The following is a 24945-nucleotide window of genomic DNA, read 5'->3' as shown; positions in this document are numbered from 1 at the left end:
CACACAGCCCCGACCCCATAGAAGTGAATGTGGCTTCAGTGAAAAACCCATCGCATCCGGATGTAATCCAGGTGCAATGCGTTTTTTAACTGATGGTTGCTAGTAGTGTTGATCGAGCACCAAAGTGCTCGGGTGCTCGAGTAGAACACTTTGGGATGCTCGGGTGCTCTACAGAGCACCAGAGCACAATGGAAGTCAATGGGAGAACCAGAACATTAAACCAGGCACCCCCTGCTCTGAAGAGGGGAGGGTGTCTGGTTCACAAGAAAGGGTCAGAAATTGATGGAAACACCACTGAAATGGTTCGGGAACAGCATGGGGAAGATGTCTGGATGCATCTTGGACTCCCAGGTCGCTGCTGGGAACGATATTGTCTGAGTAGTACGGCACTTTTACAGACTGACAATAATACGCACAAAACCAAAGATAAAATCGATTTTAGAGGAAAAATTGTTAGGAAACATTCTTTCCTGTATATTTACTTGTATATAAAGTGCAAGTGCTGCCAAAAATTACAAGGAAGAGGCACTCCGATACAACCTGTATATCACATAAAGGAGGTCCTCATTCACATTGTGGTACAATTGTTCAGGTAGTGGGACTCCTACACTCATAAAGCCTATGCACTAAGTGAAAGGGCTGCCACAAATTACAGGGAACCGGCACTACAATACACCCTTTATTACACATAAAGGAGGGCATCATACACACCCTTGAAAAATTATGATTGATGGCCTGCTAGTGACCCTCTAAAACATTAGGGGCGAGGGCCCGCCTGCTGATCTGACCATCTAAAAAATTAGGGGTGAGGGTCTGCTGCTGAGCCGGCTCTTCTAAAACATTAGGAGCGAGGGCCTGCTGCTGATCTGACCATCTAAAAAATTAGGGGTGAGGGTCTGCTGCTGATCTGACCATCTAAAACATTAGGGGTTGAGGGTCTGCTGCTGAGCTGACCATCTAAAACATTAGGGGTGAGGGTCTGCTGGTGATCTGACTTCTAAAACATTAGAGGTGAGGGTCTGCTGCTGAGCTGACCCTCTAAAACATTAGGGGCGAGGGCCTGCTGCTGATCTGACCATCTAAAAAATTAGGGGTGAGGGTCTGCTGCTGAGCTGACCCTCTAAAACATTTGAGTCGCGGGCCTGCTGCTGATCTGACCATCTAAAACATTATGGGCGAGGGCCTGCTGGTGACCCTCTAAAACATTAGGAGTGAGGGCATCCTAATAAGCATGTTGATATGATGGAGAAGGACGAGAAAAGGAAGATTGAACCATATACGCTTTTTTGTGGTGGAAGGGGTGCCTGGGAATACAGCGTATTCAATACACCATAAAAGACACATTTAAAGTGCCTTTATGTTCAGCCGCTTTCCTCTGGTGGAGTAGAGAAGTCAGGGGCAATCCAGGCCATGTTCATTTTGATAAGAGTCAACCTGTCAGCATTTTCAGTTGACAGGCTGATGTGCTTATCAGTTATTATGCCCCCAGCAGCACTAAATACACGCTCTGACAAAACGCTGGTTGCAGGGCAGGCCAGAACCTCCAAGGCGTAGAGCACCAGTTCGTGCCACTTGTCCAGCTTGGACAACCAATAGTTGTAAGGCACACAGGGATCACTGAGGATGCTGACACGGTCTGCTACGTACTCCTTCACCATCTTCCAAAACTTTTCCCTCCTTGTGACACTAGGCCGTGCATCAGGTTGAGGATGCTGGCGGGGTGTCATAAAACTGTCCCAGGCCTTGGAGAGTGTTGCCCTGCCTCTGTTGGAACTGCTGTGTGTTCCCCTCGTCTCCCCTCCTCGGTTGCCCAAGGAACTACGTACTCTGTCGCCAGCGTTGTCAGCTGGAAATTTTTGGAGAAATTTTTCCACAAGGACCTTCTGGTATTGCACCATTTTGCTAGTCCTCTCCACCACAGGAATGAGAGATGAGAAGTTCTCTTTGTAGCAGGGGTTGAGAAGGGTGAACAACCAGTAATCGATATTGGCCAAAAGGCGTATAACGCGAGGGTCACGGGAAAAGCAGCATAACATAAAGTCAGCCATGTGTGCCAGAGTCCCAACAGACAAGACTTCACTGTCCTCATCAGGAGGATGACACTCAATCTCCTCATCCTCTTCGGCCCATCCACGCTGAACAGATGGAATAAAATTGCAATGTGTACTACCATCTGTAGCGAAGGCAACCATCTCCTGCTCCTCATCCTCCTCATCATCATCATCATCATCCAATTTGTGCTGAGAAGACAAACGGAGGGTGGTCTGGCTACCACCCTGTGTACTGTCTTCCCCCATTTCCACCTCTTTCACATGCAAAGCGCCGCCTTCATTGTTAGCAGCGAGCGTTCAGTAGACACAGAAGTGGGATGGTTATGCTGATAATAGCGGCATTGCCACTCACCATCTCTGTTGATTCCTTAAAGTTGCGTAAAACCTCACAGAGGTCAGACATTCATGCCCACTCGTCGCTTGTGAAGAGCGGAAGCTGACTGGAAAGGCAATGACCATGTTACAGCTGGTATTCCACTACTGCCCTCTGCTGCTCACAAAGCCTGGCCAACATGTGGAACGTGGAGTTCCAGCGCGTGCTCACAATGCACAACAGTCGGTGAGCTGGCAATTGCAAGCGCTGCTGCAGTGTTGCCAGACCGGCGGCAGCTGTAGATGACTTTACACCATAACAGGGTACGACTTGCTCCCGGCCTCCACAACGTTTAGCCAGTGTGCCGTAAGGGAAATGTAGCGTCCCTGGCCAAAAGCACTTGTCCATGTTTCAGTCGTTAAGTGGACCTTCCCAATAACTGCGTTGGTCAGTGCACGGGTGATGTTACGGGACACATGCTGGTGTAAGGCTGGGACTGCACACCATGAAAAATATTGGCGGCTGGGGACAGAGTAACGCGGGACGGCCACTGCCATCAGGCTGCAGAAAGCTTCAGTGACCACAAGCCTAAATGGCAACATTTCCAGGGCCAGCAATTTTGAAAGGTGCACATTTAGTGCTATGACCTGGGTTGGGTGGCTGAGTATTTGCGCTTTTGTTCAAAGACCTGGGGTATAAACTGTGCGTTGGGACACAGAAGTGGGTGTGTTAGCTGATGGTGCTTGCGAAGGTCCAGGTGCATGGCGGGAGGCACCCGGGCCTGCCTCTTGGACAGGGCATTGGCCAGCACGTAACACAGGGGAAGAGGAGGCAGTGGTGTGACCCGCAGACACAGATTGTGGACCCAGGTGTTCGGCCCACCTACTAGGGTGCTTTGATGCCATGTTGCAGATCATGCTGGTGGTGGTGAGGTTGCTAGTGTTCATGCCCCTGCTTTTTTTGGTACGGCACAGGTTGAAATTCTTTTATCGTCCGCACTTTCCTCAAAAAAGCGCCAGAATGCGGAAAACCTACCCCTTGGCAAGGGAAATTGCCGCAAGGGAGTGCTCGGTGAAACAGTTGTGGGCCTGTTTGGTGTGGCCCGCCTTCTCCCTTTTGCCACCCTACTGCCTCTTCCAGCCTATAGCGGTGCTGCAGATCCCTCCCCCTCTGTACTGCTGTCCTTGCTTGGCTTGCCACCTTCCCAGGTTGGGTCAGTGATTTCATCGTCCACCACCTCCTCTTCCACTTCCTTACTCTTGTCATCCTCCTGACTTGTTGACTTAATAAGAACCTCACTTGTTGACAACTGTGTCTCATCATCATCATCCACCTCGTGAAGCACTAATTGCCATTCCCCACCGCCATCTTTTTCTGACTGTGGATGCTCAAGAGTTTGGGAATCAGGGCACAAGATCTCCTCATGTCCCTCTTCAAGCGGGCTTGGCGGCAGGGCCAAATCAAGGAATGGCCATGAAAACAGCTCCTCGGAATATCCGAGTGTGGGATCACTTGTTTGCCAAGACTCTCCATGGTGGGAGGAAGGAGTATCAGGGTGAGGATTCTGTTGACCAGACTCTTGGCTACTGAGACTGGACTTTGTGGAAGACAAGGTGGTGCTTAACCGACTGAAAGCGTTATCTGCTGCAATCCAACCGACCACCTGGTCGCACTGGTGTGACTTCGAGAGTGGTGTGCTGCACCTCCCTGCAAACTGGGACATGAAGCTAGATATCGTGGATCAGGTTGTTTCTTGTGCTTTGGCTGCAGGCACAGTTTCACCGCACCCAGGGCCACGGCCTCTGCGTGCCCCATCAGCAGCACGTCCACTTCCCCGTCCCTTACTGCTCGCCTTGAGCATATTAAATGGTATATATGCTAGCGCAGGTTTTGTAAGTGTATGTACAAATAAATTAAACTGAATGTCATAGATATTTAGGATGCGCAAACGTTATACAGGAGATGTAGCGCAGGTAATGTCGCTGTCCCCAGCGGCGAAAAAATTTAAATGAATGTCACTGATATTTAGGATGTGCAAACGTTATACAGGAGATGTAGCACAGGTAATGTCGCTTTTAGCGAAAAAATTACACTAAATGTCACTGATATTTCGAATGCGCTAACGATATACTGGAGATGTAGCATAATGTTGCTGTCACCAGCGGCCAAACAATTGCGCTGAATTTAACAGTGCAAATGTAACACAACAGATGTAGCAGAGGTTGTGTCACTGTCAGCAGCGGCCAAACAATTGCACAAAATTTAGCGCAGGTTGCGCTTATAATATATATATGGTAGCCAGAAAAAACAATAATCCTTAAAAGGACTTTTGGGTCTCTAACACCTTTCACTAGTAAACCCTGTCTAAAAAAAAAAAAAAAATTCCTGTCCCTACACTATCTATCCCTTCTGCTGCAGCTCTCCTTGACTAAGACTGAGCCGAACCATGTGTCATCGGGTGCTAGGGCATTACAGCTAGTGCCAGTACCTCCGCACACGTTTATTGGCTGCGTAGCAGCCAACAAACGTGCGGGGAGTAGACTCGAGCATCGAGCTGCTCGAGTAAAAAAACTGTTCGGCCGAGCATGCTCGCCCTACACTAGTTGCTAGGAGATGTTGCTTGTAAACCCTCAGTTTTTTTTTCACGTGTGTGAAAAATGCATCAAAACTGATTGCAGCCAGGCAGAAAAACTGAAACACTGAACTCAAATGCAGACAAAACTGACTGAACTTGCTTGCAAAATGATGCGAGTTTCACTGAACAGACCCTGAAGCCATCCTGAACCAATCCGTATCGTTCGAGTGAAAGAGGCCTTACTGTGTATACATAGTGTGTCTCCTAAGACTGTCCACCTGGCTACTGAGCTCTGAAAGACTTTTCCCACAAAACTGTATATCAGTCTGCTCAGCTCCTCCTGCTCTATAACATGCTGTCTGTAGAGTGCACTGCACTTTAATGGTGACAGGTTCTCTTTAAGGGTACTTTCACACTAGCGTTTTAAGAATCCGGCAGGCAGTTCCGGCAACAGAACTGCCTGGCGGATCCGGAAATCTGTAATACAAATGGAAAGCAATTTTTTCCGGATACGTTAGAGGGATCTAGTGAAATACTGGATCCGTCTCACCCGGAATAACGGATCCGGTATAATTTTTTTTTAAAAGATCAAAAGAGAAACCCGCTCCTCCTATGTCCCGGCGCATGCGCAGACCGGGAAACCGTATCCGGCAATGCGGCAATTTCCGGAACACATGGTACCGTATCCGGTATTAATACATCTCTATGGAAATAAATGCCAGATCCGGCAAGTGCGGTACTGTTCCGGGATTTTGGGCAGAAAAAAAACACAGCATGCTGCGGTATTTTGTCCGGTCAAATACCGTACAAGGAATGGAACGGAAAACATCCTGATGCATACTGAACGGATTGCTTTCCATTCAGAAAGCTTTAGGACAAAACTGATGCGTTGAGACCCTTTACCGGATTTCAGTACCGGGAAAGAATAACGCTAGCGTGAAAGTACCCTAGCTTGATTGAAGTTTTTTTTAACTATATTCTAAAAGTCGGTACTCTAAGGGTGGATTCACACATCTTGTACTTGCTACACAATCCCCAACAAAGTATAATACAATGTTATTTTATGTTGTTACTTATGTTACAATGTTGCTCTTATCAAACCTCATTCTCTCACAGTATAAAAAATTTACCACTTTTCCTCCTTATTTTTCCACCTAAAACACACAAATAGCAATACAATGTTTGTTTACGACTATGTCCATAACTTTTCTTTCTTTCCTATTGTCTTTAATAATTTTATGCAAACTAGGTAGTGCAAGTAACCGATCCAGTACCCGGAGTACACTGAGCATGAGCAGTGGCATGGAAGGAGATAATGAGGTAATTATAAGTATAGGGGAACAAGTTACATCAACTGGATGTAAGTATTGGTTGTTGGACAATAAAGGAGAAGATGTACTAATCCTACAGATGGCGTAAGCTTAGACCCGCTATCTAGACCTGCACATGACTTATCAGAGGCTCTCAGGCTGGATGATAAATCTGGTGGAGGGACAGACACGTAGGGCTAGACACTTTTCTCTAGCTCTATACCAACTATTGGTTGGCTTACTTTGAGATAGAATTTTAAGCCAGAATTGTGGCACAATTTTGGTATAAAATATCATATCTTAGGCCCACCCATTTCCCACAAAGCCACACCCCTTCCTTCCAAGCCTGTCCCCTTTTCACTCCAAAATTGGAGGAGCTCTAGCTGCAATTTTATTTTTTATATACAGGGTGGGCCATTTATATGGATACACCTTAATAAAATGGGAATGGTTGGTGATATTAACTTTCTGTTTGTGGCACATTAGTATATGTGAGGGGGGGAAACTTTTCAAGATGGGTGGTGACCATGGCGGCCATTTTGAAGTCGGCCATTTTGAATCCAACTTTTGTTTTTTCAATAGGAAGAGGGTCATGTGACACATCAAACTTATTGGGAATTTCACAAGAAAAACAATGGTGTGGTTGGTTTTAATGTAACTTTATTCTTTCATGAGTTATTTACAAGTTTCTGACCACTTATAAAATGTGTTCAATGTGCTGCCCATTGTGTTGGATTGTCAATGCAACCCTGATAGCAACACCGCAGGAGAAATGCTAGCACAGGCTTCCAGTATCCGTAGTTTCAGGTGCTGCACATCTCGTATCTTCACAGCATAGACGATTGCCTTCAGATGATACGAGATTTGCAGCACCTGAAACTACGGATACTGGAAGCCTGTGCTAGCATTTGTCCTGCGGTGTTGCTATCAGTGTGTGAAAAGTGGAAAAAGAGGGTTGCATTGACAATCCAACACAATGGGCAGCACATTGAACACATTTTATAAGTGGTCATAAACTTGTAAATAACTCATGAAAGAATAAAGTTACGTTAAAACCAAGCACACCATTGTTTTTCTCGTGAAATTCACAATAAGTTTGATGTGTCACATGACCCTCCTATTGAAAAAACAAAAGTTGGATTCAAAATGTCCGACTTCAAAATGGCCGCCATGGTCACCACCCATCTTGAAAAGTTTCCCCCCTCACATATACTAATGTGCCACAAACAGGAAGTTAATATCACCAACCATTCCCATTTTATTAAGGTGTATCCATATAAATGGCCCACCCTGTATATTCGAGGTGCAGACACAATAGTTATTCTGGGTCAAAGTCTTTTTTTCTGGTTTTCCCAAATCAGATATATGTGCCATCCACACAAGATATTCATTCCATAAATGTCTGATAGATGCAGGTCCTGTGGACATCCGGAGAATAGGGATCCTCCAAAGTCTAGCCTACCTGGAGAGCAGGCCATTGTATCCAGGTACAAAATAAAAGGAGAGCTGGCTGCACATGTCCTACATGTAGGTGTAAGTCCCAGAGGTAGAACCCCTGTCTATCAGATATTTATGGCAAGTGGTATATTCTGCTCCATTCACATCTAATGGTGCTGTCATTCTTCAAGCTTCCTTACTGGTCAGGTTGCATGGCTTCACATCGTTCTGCAGTCCTGCTTCCAACCAAGCACTGTGTATGTAAGGCCACATGCACACGGCCGTTGTGAGGCCGTTCCGTGCATTTCGGTCCCCAATGCACGGGCAACATCCATGCAGCAGGCCGGACCCATTCAACTTGAATGGGTCCGTGGTCTGTCCGCACCGCAAAAAAATATGACATGTCATATTTATTTGCGGTGCAGAACAATGAAAAAAACACCACGGAAGCACTCCGTAGTGCTTCCGGTGTTCCGTGACTCTGTTCCGCATCTTCAGAATTGCGGACCCATTCAAGTGAATGCGTCCGCATCTGTGATGCATGGTGCGCACGGCCGGTGGCCTTGGATTGCCGACCTGCCGTTTGCGGGCGGCAATACGGCCACGGCCGCCCAACGGCTGTGTGCATGAGGCCTAAAAGACTAAGTTGCAGTTCCTGCACACCATCCCGAGTTGCACTGTGCAAGGTAAAAATCTGAAGCAACAGTTCTGCTCTTGGAACCTTTTATGGTTGGATCCCTGGTGACAGCATATCCAACAAGATGCTATAACTTGCATACCTTTGAAAACTCTTTACATATTTGTGTTAGTTCAGTGGTAGCATGCAAGGTTTTTAATTCAGCTTTAAACATTACTGGGAAAGAGGGCATGATGTCCCTCAAGATTTGTTACAATGTGTTAGTATTTGCAATTTTACTGAACATAAAATATAAAGAAATAGCACTGATATTAAAAATGGAGGTACAATTTATGCTCTGTTCACACTTATGCTAAAACTTTTCCATCGCAGGAGCAGAAAAACAAAAATAATGGAGTCCTGCATCCATCCTATGATGGACAGTAGTGTTGAGTGAATCGAAGTTAACAAAGTGGACTTCGATCTGAATTTCAGGAAAAATTCGATTTGTCACGAAGTCGAATTTCCTCGTGCTTCGTGGAAATAATTCAGTTCCAGAAAATACATACTCATTTCATCCATTTGGTCGCGAAGAGGCCGCTGCGGCCATCTTGATTGAGGAAATGCGTCAAATCTCATGTGCTACGTCATCACGCTGGCCGGGTGCGGTGACGTCTTCAGTATTGACGTCACTGCGTCTGCCCACCGTGGTGACGTCATCGTGTCAGCTCGGGTGAGATTTGGCGCATTTTCTTCAATCAAGATGGCCGCGACAGCCTTTCCGCAAGCAAATGGATGAGGTGAGTATATATATACAGTGGGGGAAATAATTATTTGACCCCTCACTGATTTTGTAAGTTTGTCCAATGACAAAGAAATGAAAAGTCTCAGAACAGTATCATTTCAATGGTAGGTTTATTGTAACAGTGGCAGATAGCACATCAAAAGGAAAATCGAAAAAATAACTTTAAATAAAAGATAGCAACTGATTTGCATTTCATTGAGTGAAATAAGTATTTGAACCCTCTAACAAAAAAAGACTTAATACTTGGTGGAAAAACCCTTGTTTGCAAGCACAGAGGTCAAACGTTTCGTGTAATTGATGACCAAGTTTGCGCACATTTTAGGAGGAATGTTGGTCCACTCCTCTTTGCAGATCATCTCTAAATCCCTAAGGTTTCGAGGCTGTCTCTGTGCAACTCTGAGCTTGAGCTCCCTCCATAGGTTTTCGATTGGATTAAGGTCCGGAGACTGACTAGGCCACTCCATGACCTTAATGTGCTTCTTCTTGAGCCACTCCTTTGTTGCCTTTGCTGTATGTTTTGGGTCATTGTCGTGCTGGAACACCCATCCACGACCCATTTTCAGTTTCCTGGCAGAGGGAAGGAGGTTGTCGCTCAGGATTTCACGATACATGGCTCCGTCCATTTTCCCGTTTATGCGAATAAGTTGTCCTGTGCCCTTAGCAGAAAAACACCCCCAAAGCAAAATGTTTCCACCCCCATGCTTGACGGTGGGGACGGTGTTTTGGGGGTCATAGGCAGCATTTTTCTTCCTCCAAACACAGCGAGTTGAGTTAATGCCAAAGAGCTCTATTTTGGTCTCATCAGACCACAGCACCTTCTCCCAGTCACTCTCTGAATCATTCAGGTGTTCATTGGCAAACTTCAGACGGGCCTGCACATGTGCCTTCCTGAGCAGGGGGACCTTGCGAGCCCTGCAGGATTTTAATCCATTGCGGTGTAATGTGTTTCCAATGGTTTTCTTGGTGACTGTGGTCCCTGCTAATTTGAGGTCATTAACTAACTCCTCCCGTGTAGTTCTAGGATGCTTTTTCACCTTTCTCAGAACCATTGACACCCCACGAGGTGAGATCTTGCGTGGAGCCCCAGAGCGAGGTCGATTGATGGTCATTTTGTGCTCCTTCCATTTTCGAACAATCGCACCAACAGTTGTCACCTTCTCTCCCAGCTTCTTGCTAATGGTTTTGTAGCCCATTCCAGCCTTGTGCAGGTCTACAATTTTGTCTCTGACATCCTTGGACAGCTCTTTGGTCTTTCCCATGTTGGAGAGTTTGGAGTCTGCTTGATTGATTGATTCTGTGGACAGGTGTCTTTTATACAGGTGACTAGTTAAGACAGGTGTCCTTAACCACCTCCGGACCGCCTAACGCAGGATCGCGTTCCGGAGGTGGCAGCGCTGCGCACAGTCACGCATATACGCGTCATCTCGCGAGACGCGAGACTTCCTGTGAACGCGCGCACACAGGCGCGCGCGCTCACAGGAACGGAAGGTAAGAGAGTTGATCTCCAGCCTGCCAGCGGCGATCGTTCGCTGGCAGGCTGGAGATGTGTTTTTTTTAACCCCTAACAGGTATATTAGACGCTGTTTTGATAACAGCGTCTAATATACCTGCTACCTGGTCCTCTGGTGGTCCCCTTTGTTTGGATCGACCACCAGAGGACACAGGTAGCTCAGTAAAGTAGCACCAAGCACCACTACACTACACTACACCCCCCCCCCGTCACTTATTAACCCCTTATTAGCCCCTGATCACCCCTAATCACCCCTGATCACCCCATATAAACTCCCTGATCACCCCCCTGTCATTGATTACCCCCCTGTCATTGATCAACCCCCTGTAAAGCTCCATTCAGACGTCCGCATGATTTTTACGGATCCACTGATAGATGGATCGGATCCGCAAAACGCATCCGGACGTCTGAATGAAGCCTTACAGGGGCGTGATCAATGACTGTGGTGATCACCCCATATAGACTCCCTGATCACCCCCCTGTCATTGATTACCCCCCTGTAAAGCTCCATTCAGATGTCCGCATGATTTTTACGGATGCACTGATACATGGATCGGATCCGCAAAACGCATCCGGTCGTCTGAATGAAGCCTTACAGGGGCATGATCAATGACTGTGGTGATCACCCCCCTGTCATTGATTACCCCCCTGTAAAGCTCCATTCAGATGTCCGCATGATTTTTACGGATGCACTGATAGATGGATCGGATCCGCAAAACGCATCCGGACGTCTGAATGAAGCCTTACAGGGGCATGATCAATGACTGTGGTGATCACCCCATATAGACTCCCTGATCACCCCCCTGTCATTGATTACCCCCCTGTCATTGATTACCCCCCTGTAAAGCTCCATTCAGATGTCCGCATGATTTTTACGGATGCACTGATACATGGATCGGATCCGCAAAACGCATCCGGTCGTCTGAATGAAGCCTTACAGGGGCATGATCAATGACTGTGGTGATCACCCCCCTGTCATTGATTACCCCCCTGTAAAGCTCCATTCAGATGTCCGCATGATTTTTACGGATGCACTGATAGATGGATCGGATCCGCAAAACGCATCCGGACGTCTGAATGAAGCCTTACAGGGGCATGATCAATGACTGTGGTGATCACCCCATATAGACTCCCTGATCACCCCCCTGTCATTGATTACCCCCCTGTCATTGATTACCCCCCTGTAAAGCTCCATTCAGATGTCTGCATGATTTTTACGGATGCACTGATAGATGGATCGGATCCGCAAAACGCATCCGGACGTCTGAATGAAGCCTTACACGGGCGTGATCAATGACTGTGGTTATCACCCCATATAGACTCCCTGATCACCCCCCTGTCATTGATCACCCCCCTGTCATTGATCACCCCCCTGTCATTGATCACCCCCCTGTCATTGATCACCCCTCTGTAAGGCTCCATTCAGATATTTTTTTGGCCCAAGTTAGCGGAATTTATTTTTTTTTTTCTTACAAAGTCTCATATTCCACTAACTTGTGTCAAAAAATAAAATCTCACATGAACTCACCATACCCCTCACGGAATCCAAATGCGTAAAATTTTTTAGACATTTATATTCCAGACTTCTTCTCACGCTTTAGGGCCCCTAGAATGCCAGGGCAGTATAAATACCCCACATGTGACCCCATTTCGGAAAGAAGACACCCCCAGGTATTCCGTGAGGGGCATATTGAGTCCATGAAAGATTGAAATTTTTGTCCCAAGTTAGCGGAACGGGAGACTTTGTGAGAAAAAAATTAAAAATATCAATTTCCGCTAACTTGTGCCAAAAAAAAAAAATTTCAATGAACTCGCCATGCCCCTCATTGAATACCTTGGGGTGTCTTCTTTCCAAAATGGGGTCACATGTGGGGTATTTATACTGCCCTGGCATTCTAGGGGCCCCAAAGCGTGAGAAGAAGTCTGGTATCCAAATGTCTAAAAATGCCCTCCTAAAAGGAATTTGGGCACCTTTGCGCATCTAGGCTGCAAAAAAGTGTCACACATCTGGTATCGCCGTACTCAGGAGAAGTTGGGGAATGTGTTTTGGGGTGTCATTTTACATATACCCATGCTGGGTGAGAGAAATATCTTGGTCAAATGCCAACTTTGTATAAAAAAATGGGAAAAGTTGTCTTTTGCCAAGATATTTCTCTCACCCAGCATGGGTATATGTAAAATGACACCCCAAAACACATTCCCCAACTTCTCCTGAATACGGCGATACCACATGTGTGACACTTCTTTGCAGCCTAGGTGGGCAAAGGGGCCCATATTCCAAAGAGCACCTTTAGGATTTCACAGGTCATTTACCTACTTACCACACATTAGGGCCCCTGGAAAATGCCAGGGCAGTATAACTACCCCACAAGTGACCCCATTTTGGAAAGAAGACACCCCAAGGTATTCCGTGAGGGGCATGGCGAGTTCCTAGAATTTATTTTTTGTCACAAGTTAGTGGAAAATGCTTATTTTTTTTTTTATTTTTTTTTTCATACAAAGTCTCATATTCCACTAACTTGTGACAAAAAATAAAAACTTCCATGAACTCACTATGCCCATCAGCGAATACCTTGGGGTCTCTTCTTTCCAAAATGGGGTCACTTGTGGGGTAGTTATACTGCCCTGGCATTCTAGGGGCCCAAATGTGTGGTAAGGAGTTTGAAATCAAATTCTGTAAAAAATGACCTGTGAAATCCGAAAGGTGCTCTTTTGAATATGGGACCCTTTGCCCACCTCGGCTGCAAAAAAGTGTCACACATCTGGTATCTCCGTAATCGGGAGAAGTTGGGGAATGTGTTTTGGGGTGTCATTTTACATATACCCATGCTGGGTGAGAGAAATATCTTGGCAAAAGACAACTTTTCCCATTTTTTTATACAAAGTTGGCATTTGACCAAGATATTTATCTCACCCAGCATGGGTATATGTAAAAAGACACCCCAAAACACATTCCTCAACTTCTCCTGAATACAGAGATACCAGATGTGTGACACTTTTTTGCAGCCTAGGTGGGCAAAGGGGCCCACATTCCAAAGAGCACCTTTCGGATTTCACAGGTCATTTACCTACTTACCACACATTTGGGCCCCTAGAATGCCAGGGCAGTATAACTACCCCACAAGTGACCCCATTTTGGAAAGAAGAGACCCCAAGGTATTCGCTGATGGGCATAGTGAGTTCATGGAAGTTTTTATTTTTTGTCACAAGTTTGTGGAATATGAGACTTTGTATGAAAAAAAAAAAAAAAAAAAAAAAATCATCATTTTCCACTAACTTGTGACAAAAAAAAAAAAATTCTAGGAACTCGCCATGCCCCTCACGGAATACCTTGGGGTGTCTTCTTTCCAAAATGGGGTCACTTGTGGGGTAGTTATACTGCCCTGGCATTCTAGGGGCCCAAATGTGTGGTAAGGAGTTTGAAATCAAATTCAGGAAAAAATGAGGAGTGAAATCCGAAAGGTGCTCTTTGGAATATGGGCCCCTTTGCCCACCTAGGCTGCAAAAAAGTGTCACACATCTGGTATCCCCGTACTCAGGAGAAGTTGAGGAATGTGTTTTGGGGTGTCTTTTTACATATACCCATGCTGGGTGAGATAAATATCTTGGTCAAATGACAACTTTGTATAAAAAAATGGGAAAAGTTGTCTTTTGCCAAGATATTTCTCTCACCCAGCATGGGTATATATAAAATGACACCCCAAAACACATTCCCCAACTTCTCCTGAGTACGGAGATACCAGATGTGTGACACTTTTTTGCAGCCTAGGTGGGCAAAGGGGCCCATATTCCAAAGAGCACCTTTCGGATTTCACAGGTCATTTTTTACAGAATCTGATTTCAAACTCCTTACCACACATTTGGGCCCCTAGAATGCCAGGGCAGTATAACTACCCCACAAGTGACCCCATTTTGGAAAGAAGAGACCCCAAGGTATTCGCTGATGGGCATAGTGAGTTCATAGAACTTTTTATTTTTTGTCACAAGTTAGTGGAATATGAGACTTTGTAAGAAAAGAAAAAAAAAAAAAAAAATCATCATTTTCCGCTAACTTGTGACAAAAAATAAAAAGTTCTATGAACTCACTATGCCCATCAGCGAATACCTTAGGGTGTGTACTTTCAGAAATGGGGTCATTTGTGGGGTGTTTGTACTGTCTGGGCATTGTAGAACCTCAGGAAACATGACAGGTGCTCAGAAAGTCAGAGCTGCTTCAAAAAGCGGAAATTCACATTTTTGTACCATAGTTTGTAAACGCTATAACTTTTACCCAAACCATTTTTTTTTTACCCAAACATTTTTTTTTTATCAAAGACATGTAGTACTATAAATTTAGAGCAAAATTTCTATATGGATGTCGTTTTTTTTGCAAAATTTTACAACTGAAAGTGAAAAATGTCATTTTTTTGCAAAAAAATCGTTAAATTTCGATTAATAACAAAAAAAGTAAAAATGTCAGCAGCAATGAAATACCACCAAATGAAAGCTCTATTAGTGAGAAGAAAAGGAGGTAAAATTCATTTGGGTGGTAAGTTGCATGACCGAGCAATAAACGGTGAAAGTAGTGTAGGTCAGAAGTGTAAAAGGTGGCCTGGTCTTTCAGGGTGTTTAAGCACTGGGGGCTGAGGTGGTTAATGAGGGTGACTAATTGAGTAGAAGTGTCTAACCACTCTGTGGGAGCCAGAACTCTTAATGGTTGGTAGGGGTTCAAATACTTATTTCACTCAATGAAATGCAAATCAGTTGCTATCTTTTATTTAAAGTTATTTTTTCGATTTTCCTTTTGATGTGCTATCTGCCACTGTTACAATAAACCTACCATTGAAATGATACTGTTCTGAGACTTTTCATTTCTTTGTCATTGGACAAACTTACAAAATCAGTGAGGGGTCAAATAATTATTTCCCCCACTGTATATATATATATATATATATATATATATATATATTTTATTTTTTTTAACCCCAGATTAATCCCCTGATAGGCTGAATGTGACCCTCAGATGCCGCCATCAGTGTTGAATCCAGCATCTGAGGGGCTCAATGACGTGGCACAATTGCCATTCTGTCATTCTGCCCGCTACATACAATGGAATGCGATTCGTCACAAACTGAATTTCTTTGTGAAGCAGCCGAATCAAATTTTGACAGACCCCACAGACTTATAATGGGTCTGTCATTTAGACATTAAGAATAACGAAGCATGCTGCGCTATATTCTCCATCCGATATGATGGAATTTCCAACAGAGCCTCCGATGGAAATGTGAAAAGAGCTCAAATGCTGAATAGACATTGTAGTATAAATATATGTATGGAATTCAATGCTTATTAGAAATACGGGGTAAAAAAAATATGTTTTGTTAATGATATAGGATAATGAGGTTTCAGAACATCCTCCACCATACAAACCTAGGCATTCCCTACCAGAAGAAACACCTCCACCAAGACCACCCAGGATACAAACCAGAAGCACTAGAAGGTAAATTGGCAAGATAAAATGGATCATAACCTACTGAACGTATTCTAATTATGAAGTCAGTACTTTATCATTGGAAGAGTAGGAGGGAATTTCACCTAATATATCTTCTGAAATGTCATAAAAATAGCAATCATGGAGTTTGGCTCCTCAGCAATCCCGAGACACGAGGTCTGTAGTGCTCCTTAGGCTATCTTCACACTTGCGTTTGGGGTTCCGCTTGTGAGATCCGTTTGAGGGATCTCACAAGCGGCCCCGAACGGAACCGTTCATCCCCAATGCATTCTGAATGGATAAGGATCCGTTCAGAATGCATCAGTTTGGCTCCATTCCGCCTCCATTCTGCTCTGGAGGCAGACACCAAAACGCTGCTTGCAGCGTTTTGGTGTCCGCCTGGTGGTGCGGAGCCAGACGGATCCGTCCAGACTTACAATGCAAGTCAATGGTGACGGATCCGTTTGACGTTGACACAATATGGTGCAATTGCAAACGGATCCGTCCCCCATTGACTTTCAATGTAAAGTCAGGACGGATCCGTCTGACTAACAATTAGACTTAAACTTTTTTTTTACATGGAATGCAGATGGATCCGTTCTGAACGGATACCATCGTTTGCATTTATAGGTGCGGATCCGTCTGCAGATACCAGACGGATCCGCACCTAACGCAAGTGTGAAAGTAGCCTTAGGCCCCTTTCACACGGGCGAGTATTCCGCGCGGATGCGATGCGGGAGGTGAACGCATTGCACCCGCACTGAATACCGACCCATTCATTTCTATGGGGCTGTTCACATGAGCGGTGATTTTCACGCATCACTTGTGCGTTGCGTGAAAATCGCAGCATGCTCCTCTTTGTGCATTTTTCACATAACGCAGGCCCCATAGAAATGAATGGGGTTGCGTGAAAATCGCAAGAATCCGCAAGCAAGTGCGGATGCGGTGCGATTTTCACGCACGGTTGCTAGGAAACGATCGGGATGGAGACCCGATCATTATTATTTTCCCTTATAACATGGTTATAAGGGAAAATAATAGCATTCTGAATACAGAATGCATAGTAAAACATCGCTGGAGGGGTTAAAAAAAAATAAAAAATAATTTAACTCACCTTAGTCCACTTCACGTCACTCCGGTCATCACATGATCCATTACATGATCTTTTACCATGGTGATGGATCATGTGATGACCAGAATGACGTCACCACAGGTCCTGTTGCTCCACAGAGCTAAGATGAAGACAGAAGAGATGCCGGGCTACGCGATCAAGTGGACTAAGGTGAGTTAAATTATTTTTTCTTTTTTTTTTAACCCCTCCAGCGATGTTTTACTATGCATTCTGTATTCGGAATGCTATTATTTTCCCTTATAACCATATTATAAGGGAAAATAATACAATCTACAGAACACCGATCCCAAGCCCGAACTTCTGTGAAGAAGTTCGGGTTTGGGTACCAAACACGCTCGATTTTTCTCACGCGAGTGCAAAACGCATTACAATGTTTTGCACTCGTGCGGAAAAATCGTGCGTGTTCCCGCAACGCACCCGCACATTTTCCCGCAATGCCCGTGTGAAAGAGGCCTTAGAGATCCAAATATTTTTGGTGCTGCTCACTTGGCCCACTAACATTATTATTGCAGGTGGCCAGATAAGTTGGGAATGTCATCTGCAGCTTGTTGCAAAAAGTAACCGAATAATTCATGTCCTTGGTCCTATAGAAAGAAGCCAATGGAATTGGGTTTTACTGTCAATCACCAAGGATATGATCATATGTAAAGCCTCATGCACACGTCCGTGGAACTGAGACTGACTGTGGAAACATGAACAAAGGATCACCAGCGGATTTGCACAATTTGCATAGCAAAATGCTTAAGCCTCATGCACAGATCCGTGCAACACGGACCGTGAGATACCGGCCTGGATTCCTGCTGAGTGCCGGAGCGCACGGCGTCATTGGTTGCTATGACGCCGTGCGCTTCGTGCCGCCGCTGCTGTACAGTACAGTACAACAGCGGCGGCACGAAGCGCATGGAGTCATAGAGACCAATGACGCCGTGCGCTCCGGCACTCAGCAGGAATCCAGGCCGGTATCTCACGGTCCGTGTTCCACGGCCGTGTGCATGAGGCTTAAGCATTTTGCTATGCAAATTGTGTAAATTTTGCAAATCCGCAGGTGATCCTACGGTATGTTCATGTTTCCACAGTCAGTCTCTGTTTCCCAGTCTCCAGTGGTGATATGTGGACTGATGCATGACCACTGCAGCTTCTGATTGGTTGCAATTGTCGACATGCCGTGTGCATGAGGCCTGAGTGTTTGATCAGTGATTTCCATCAGTGATTGTGAGTCATAACCAGGTGCAGATCTAAACACAGAACTGGTGCAGATCCTTCCATTAGACCTCTCTGTATTGTCATTTGTGGTTTTGGCTCACAATTACTGATAGAAATCACCGACCATAACACTGACTTGTGAATCAGGCCTTATTGATGGCAGGAATAACACTATTCTTGCTGACAAGAACACAAGAAACAGTAAAGGGGTTGTCCGGGCTCAGAGCTGAACCCGGACATACACCCCCTTCACACATTTGGCCTGTATCTGTGGCGCATTGCAGCATTTCTAGCTCCCATGCTCCCTCTTGTCCTGTCCTGCATAGAGCAGGACAAGGGCTTTTTCTTCACTACCGGTGACATACCAGGCATCTCATGGGCATGCAAGGCGGAGGCTTCCACCTAGCAGTGAGCCCAGTGACGTCACTGACACAAATGGATGGGCTTTAGCGCTGCCCTAGACTGTTTTACAGGTTAGGGCAGCGCTAATGACCACCCATTAGTGCCGGTGACGTCACCAGGTTTACTGCTAGGTGGAAGCCTCTGCCTAGCATACTGAAAAAAAGTCGGGTACGTCACCAGTAGTAAACAAACAGCCCTTATCCGGCGCTAAGCAGAGCATGACAAGGGGGAGCATCGGAGCTAGAAATGCAACGATGCTCCACTGATACAGGCTGAAGGTGTGAATGGGAGCTTATGTCCAGGTTCCGCTCTGAACCTGGACAACCCCTTTAAGGCTCTGTTCACACTGAAGTTTTTCCATTCCATTAGAGGTTCCAGTATTTTTAAGGACAATAGTAGCACAGTTTCCAGCAATAGTCTTAGCAAAAATACTGGATACTTGATAGAAACTGTCCAGACCCATTATAAGTCAGTACAAGTTGTCAGGATTCACTGGGATCTGTTTAGAAATGGATCCAGTATAGCTTTTGTTATACATATAAGAGATTATGCTAGTGTGAACAGAGTCTTCATATATTATATAACAAAACCTTTATTCTTTGGTTCAACTAAGTTATTATTTTTCATCATTCTAGATCTCAAAGAACCTCTGGCTACAGTAATGCCCCACCAGTGCCACCTAGAGGCCGAAATGAGAAGTAAAGATGACAGAGAGAAGAATATATCTTTTTCTAATAACGAATAGCAAATGAACCACAGGATTTTTTTACAGTTGTGTCTGAAAGGGCAAAATATGTCAACTCGATGACTGACCAATAAAATGGACTCTGTTGGAGCTTTATGGCCAGCTCACTCCTTTATTGGTTCCCTTCAAATATGGATTAAATCAACCAGCCAGAAGAGAGTGAAGGACCAGTAATCTAGTATTCAGTAATGGACATCCGTACGATAAAGACTTAAACCCCACAGGACATTGTGAGGACAAGATTCTACAATTAAACCGATGTTTCAAAGCAAAACTAACTTGACTTTTTGGGTTGAATTCGCACAGATAAAACCTCTGGCTGCTTCATCTAGATAACATTTCCATCCTTTTGTTAAGGACACATTGCTTCCATGATTTTATTTTGTTACAGATAGTTTACAGATCCAGCCAACATGTTTCATATATCAGATTGTCTTCATCTATGTGTATATGTAAACTAATGTTAACTGATGTTTTCAGATATCAGTAAGGAGTCATGGGGGAGGAGCCGCTCTCCCAAGGAGTCATAGTGGCCGATCCCCATCCCACAGGCCTCCTAAAGTGGCATTTGGTGCATATGCAGTTGAAGGTGAGCCCGGTACACCTTTCTTTACTGTGCATGTGCCTGCCACCATAACAGATAAAGGCTGGTGGAGGTTTTAGGGGTAACAGGTTCCCTTTAAGCTTTTTGGGCAGCCAATATGGTGAGTTTCTAAGTTGCTGCAGTTCCCTGTTAATAGGGCATCATCTTGTTAAAATCCATATAAAAAATCTGCTCATCTTAATAAAACCATACTGCTAACATGAATTTGTTTGTCCTGGATGATATATAGGTGACCAGTGAGTAAATCACTGCAAAATGGTAGTGAATATAAAGGAGCAGTCACCTAAAGCTAGTAGACTATTAAAGAAGGGTTACATACAGATGTGGGACCCCAATGAGATCAATACTATATCGATGTTGTGAAGGTTGGTCTTAGGTGACTTTTACGCACATGTAAAAGGGTACATTTTTGTGTGTGGCCTTTGACCCTGACTTGACACTTGAATTCCACAACAAATGAGGCAATAGGGTTCAGAGCGACAGAACTTTACTCTGATTGGGGCAACAGGTATCATGGTCATAAACAGTGGCCTGGACCTTGCCGGTTGCAGACACAATTTGGCACACAGTTTGACCATTGCAAGTATTGGCACAAAATGTTGCTATTACAGTTTCTCTTAGGCACACAGCTTTAAAGTTGCATTCTTTGATGGGAACACGGCTTAGTGGTTGCAGTCTTAAATGGTTACACAGGTTGGTGGTTACAGTTTATAGTGGGCCCTCTGCTTGGCACTTCCAAGTAATGGACACAATGGTCACATCTCTAATAAGCACACAACTTGGCAACACAGTCTCCTCTACACTCATAGTGGAACTCACTTTACAAAGCCATGTCGTCTGTAACAACTTACAAGATACACAGGGCATTCTGTTCACTGGTCTTAAAGGGCGCTGTAGACCAAAGCAACTGGAAGCACTCTGAAACTGCTCAGCCAGATACTCAGAACCTCATCTCTTCAGCGGTGATATTCAGAACCCCACCTCTTCAGCGGTGTTACTGTAGGACCGTGAACCGGGGAGGGACCCCCAGGATACAGCGAAGCCACGGAACAGGGAAAACGACACAGGCACCAGCTATTATGCAAAAACAGAAACTTTATTATAACAGTAGTATAACCGCAATAATACAAACATGCACCGAAAAATGCTATATACCAAACTCACAGTCACTGTCCCTTCCCACTGGACAGGCCTAGCCGATGGCGGACACAGCAGAGCCTGCAAAGTCAATACTGTGCTGCAAAATATGACAAACCTAGCCGATGGCGGACACAGCAGAGCCTGCAAAGTCAATACTGCACCGCAGAACAGTTCTATACAGCCTTGCAATCACACAACCCTGACTATCTATCTAATTTCAGGCCTAGGCTTAGTCTCTGTTGCTTCAGGGGCCAATAGTATAAAGCACAGAGTAAACGGGTGTACCGACCTGCATCCGTTCTGGGCCCTAGGATGCCACTTACCTGGGATGGCCACCAAGCTCTCAGCAACCGTGCGGCCTTGCTTGATGATAAGGCTTCTTGCCCACACACTGGAAATGGTCTTCCTGGTGCAACCTCTCTTTCAAAGAGCTGGATCCAGTAAGGGGGCAACAGCTACTCTCCTTCCTTTGAGTGTCCATTCACTGCCGGATAGCCACAAGCCAGGATGGAATCGGATTCAGTCTCTCACAGCACAATCCTTCCATCATGCCAGATTAACACTTCCTGGTTCACTCAGAAGCAGCCAGCATGAGTCATCACCTGCTTTATATATGCAAATCCCAGAGTGTGCTGGTTGTAGCTGCAAAACAGTGGCCTCTAGTGCCTGGAATGCCAAATGACAGTTTAAGTACAATTTAGGCACAAAGATTATGCAGGAATAGCTGTTCCACAATCTCACATGCCACCCCACTAGAGGTTGCATCCTCAGCAACTCTCCCCATACAAATTCATCCTGTGCATAGCGCTGTGGAGGCACACCAGCATTGGGCCTCGCTGACCTTCTCAGATTGAGGGGCTCAGAAATACTGGGGACATCAGGCATATCTGACAAGAGAGGAGCTGTTGACTGTTCAGCATTGCACCTGGGTGGCAAACCTGTCACAGCCGGAACCTCTGTGGACACCTGGGCAGGGACAACCCACCATTCCTCCTCTTGCTCATCTGAGGGACTTTCCTCCATACTCAGAGCATGAGGAGGCACCCCCTCCATGCACACCGGCTCATCAAAATTGCAACATCTCAACATATTATGATGTAAGTCCCGTGAGGGCCCCCCTGTCCCTACTGGCTCTACCTCATAGACCGGAATAGTGGTGTCTACCCTTCTCTTCACCGTGAATGGAACTGCCTCCCACCGTCCATCCAACTTCCCAGATGGCCGTTTGGCTTTGACCATCACTCGATCTCCTGGGACATACCCATCTTTCTGCACTGGTCTTGGGTTAGGGTGTACCACCTGTCCCAGGCGCTCCCCCACAACCTTGTGGACCGCTCTCAATTGGCGTTGGTGCTCATGCACCCATGCGGTGGTACTTCTCGGTGGGGGCTCCATCGGGTTAGGCATGTGGAGATCTTCAATCTTCCGTCTGGCTCGTCCAAACATGAGCATATGTGGGGAGTATCCGGTGGTACTGTGTACTCTGTTGTTATAGGCCCACAACAACTCAGGTAGGTATACGGGCCACTGGGCTTTTTGACTGTCTTCCAGAGTCCGCAGCATCTGAAGCAAGGTGCGATTGAAGCGTTTGCACGCCCCGTTTCCTTGTGGGTGATACGGATTGGTGCGGGAGCGTTCAATCCCATACAATTGGTACAGTTCATTCATTAGAGTACTCTGAAAGCATGCTCCCTGGTCAGAATGTATCCTCTGTGGACACCCAAACACCTGCATAAAGTGTTTACAGACAGCTTCGGCGGCCGACTCTACGGTTTGGTCTCTGGTGGGCACAGCCACTGCATACTTGGTAAAGTGATCTGTCATGACTAGACAGTACGAATGTCCCGAGGCAGAGTATCCAATCTGTACATAATCGATCATCAGTAGTTATAGGGGCGCTGAGGTGCGGATGGTCTACACAGTTGCCCGCTGTTCAGTACTCTTACTAAACCCACAGGATCGACGCTTAAGACATTCCAGCCGTTGAAGCCACTTTAACATTTTGTCGCTCCCAAAATGAGCTCCTTTTTCATGAGCTTCCATGGCGGCCTCCGGTCCCAACGACATGGGAATGACAATCTGTTGCCGGTACTGCAGCTCTGACTGTAAGTATATGATCTGGAACAGGAGGTCCTGGGTAATTGTCCGCTTGTACCACTTCCTCAACAACTTCTGACCCTCTGGTGACAGTCAGGCTCGTTCTTCTGGCCGAGGCCAGATCTTGCTCCGAACCCATTCTTTCACTTTCCACAAATCCCGGCAGCTATTCTGGACTCTCTCCCAATCAGTCAACGTTTTCCCCAGCACCAGCATCATTCCAGACGCCACCCCACTTGAATGTGCCACATCCGGGAACAGAGGTAAGCGACCAAGGTCAGGAGTTTCAGTATCCTCTAACTCCTCATTGGCTCTCTGAGTCGACTGTCCTACTGGAACTCAAGAGAGTGCATCGGCGTTGCCGTTCTCCCTACCGGACCGGAACTTGATGCGGTATTGGTACTTGAGGCGGGCCAACCATCTTTGCTCGAGTGCACCGAGCTTGGCATTCTCCAGGTGTGCCAACGGGTTGTTGTCCGTCATTTCGGTCACTTCTGCACCAGTCAGGTATTCTGGAAACGTTTCGGTAATGGCCCACACCAGTGCCAGTAGTTCCAGTTTAAAGGAGCTATAGTTATTAGGGTTGCGTTCTGACTCTCTTAGGGACCGGCTCCCATAGGCGATGACTCTCTCCCATCCATCCTGGACTTGGGACAATACGGCCCCCAGACCATGTAGGCTTCCATCAGTATACAGCAGGAAAGGGGGATCAAACCGCGCGTAAGCCAGGATTGGGGCATTGGTCAGCGCCTCTTTCACCGCTTCAAAGGCCTCTTGTTGCCGGGGCCCCCAGTCGATGGGGTGTTTCTTCGGGCCCCCAGCTGTGCCTCTTAGCAACTAGTTTAACGGGCCCACCAGATGAACGTATTTGGGTATAAACCTTCTGTAGTAGCCGGCCAGTCCCACGAACGCCCATACCTCCCGTAGCGTACTTGGCCGGGGCCACTTCTGAATGGCCTCCACCTTGCTGGGGGCCAGTTTTACCCCCTCCTGGGTGACCACATGTTCTAAGTACTCTATCTGCTGTCGGAACAGCTGGCATATTTTTGGCTTGATCTTGAGCCCAAGGTCTCGTAGCCGTCCCAAGACTTGTCGCAGCTTCTGGAGGTGATCTTCAAAGGAAGCACATGAACACTACTACAGTGGGATGCGAAAGTTTGGGCAACCTTTTTAATCGTCATGATTTTCCTGTATAAATCGTTGGTTGTTACGATAAAAAATGTCAGTTAAATATATCATATAGGAGACACACACAGTGATATTTGAGAAGTGAAATTAAGTTTATTGGATTTACAGAAAGTGTGCTATAATTGTTTAAACAAAATTAGGCAGGTGCATAAATTTGGGCACCACAAAAAAGAAATGAAAACAATATTTAGTAGATCCTCCTTTTGCAGAAATTACAGCCTCTAAACGCTTCCTGTAGGTTCCAATGACAGTCTGGATTCTGGTTGAAGTTATTTTGGACCATTCCTCTTTACAAAACATCTTTAGTTCATTCAGGTTTGATGGCTTTCGAGCATGGACAGCTCTCT

At 45.8% G+C, this 24945-nt stretch overlaps 1 protein-coding gene across 4 annotated transcripts in view; it reads left to right on the top strand.

The window, feature by feature from the left end:
• The window catches only part of PIK3AP1 (phosphoinositide-3-kinase adaptor protein 1), a 130289-nt gene extending 109912 nt beyond the window's left edge, over nucleotides 1–20377 (top strand). For all 4 annotated transcript variants that reach the window (XM_040437484.1, XM_040437485.1, XM_040437483.1 and 1 more), the window contains 3 exons: nucleotides 6189–6259; nucleotides 15990–16096; nucleotides 19460–20377. In XM_040437484.1, coding sequence (XP_040293418.1) covers nucleotides 6189–6259; nucleotides 15990–16096; nucleotides 19460–19526 — 245 coding nt within the window. In that variant the 3' untranslated portion in view covers nucleotides 19527–20377. The remainder of the gene's footprint in view (nucleotides 1–6188; nucleotides 6260–15989; nucleotides 16097–19459) is intronic.
• Nucleotides 20378–24945: the final 4568 nt, after the last annotated feature.

Source organism: Bufo bufo, chromosome 6, assembly GCF_905171765.1.
Source record: "Bufo bufo chromosome 6, aBufBuf1.1, whole genome shotgun sequence".
In the NCBI taxonomy this organism is placed as follows: Eukaryota; Metazoa; Chordata; class Amphibia; order Anura; family Bufonidae; genus Bufo; species Bufo bufo.
This window is presented reverse-complemented; position numbering and strand designations above follow the sequence as displayed.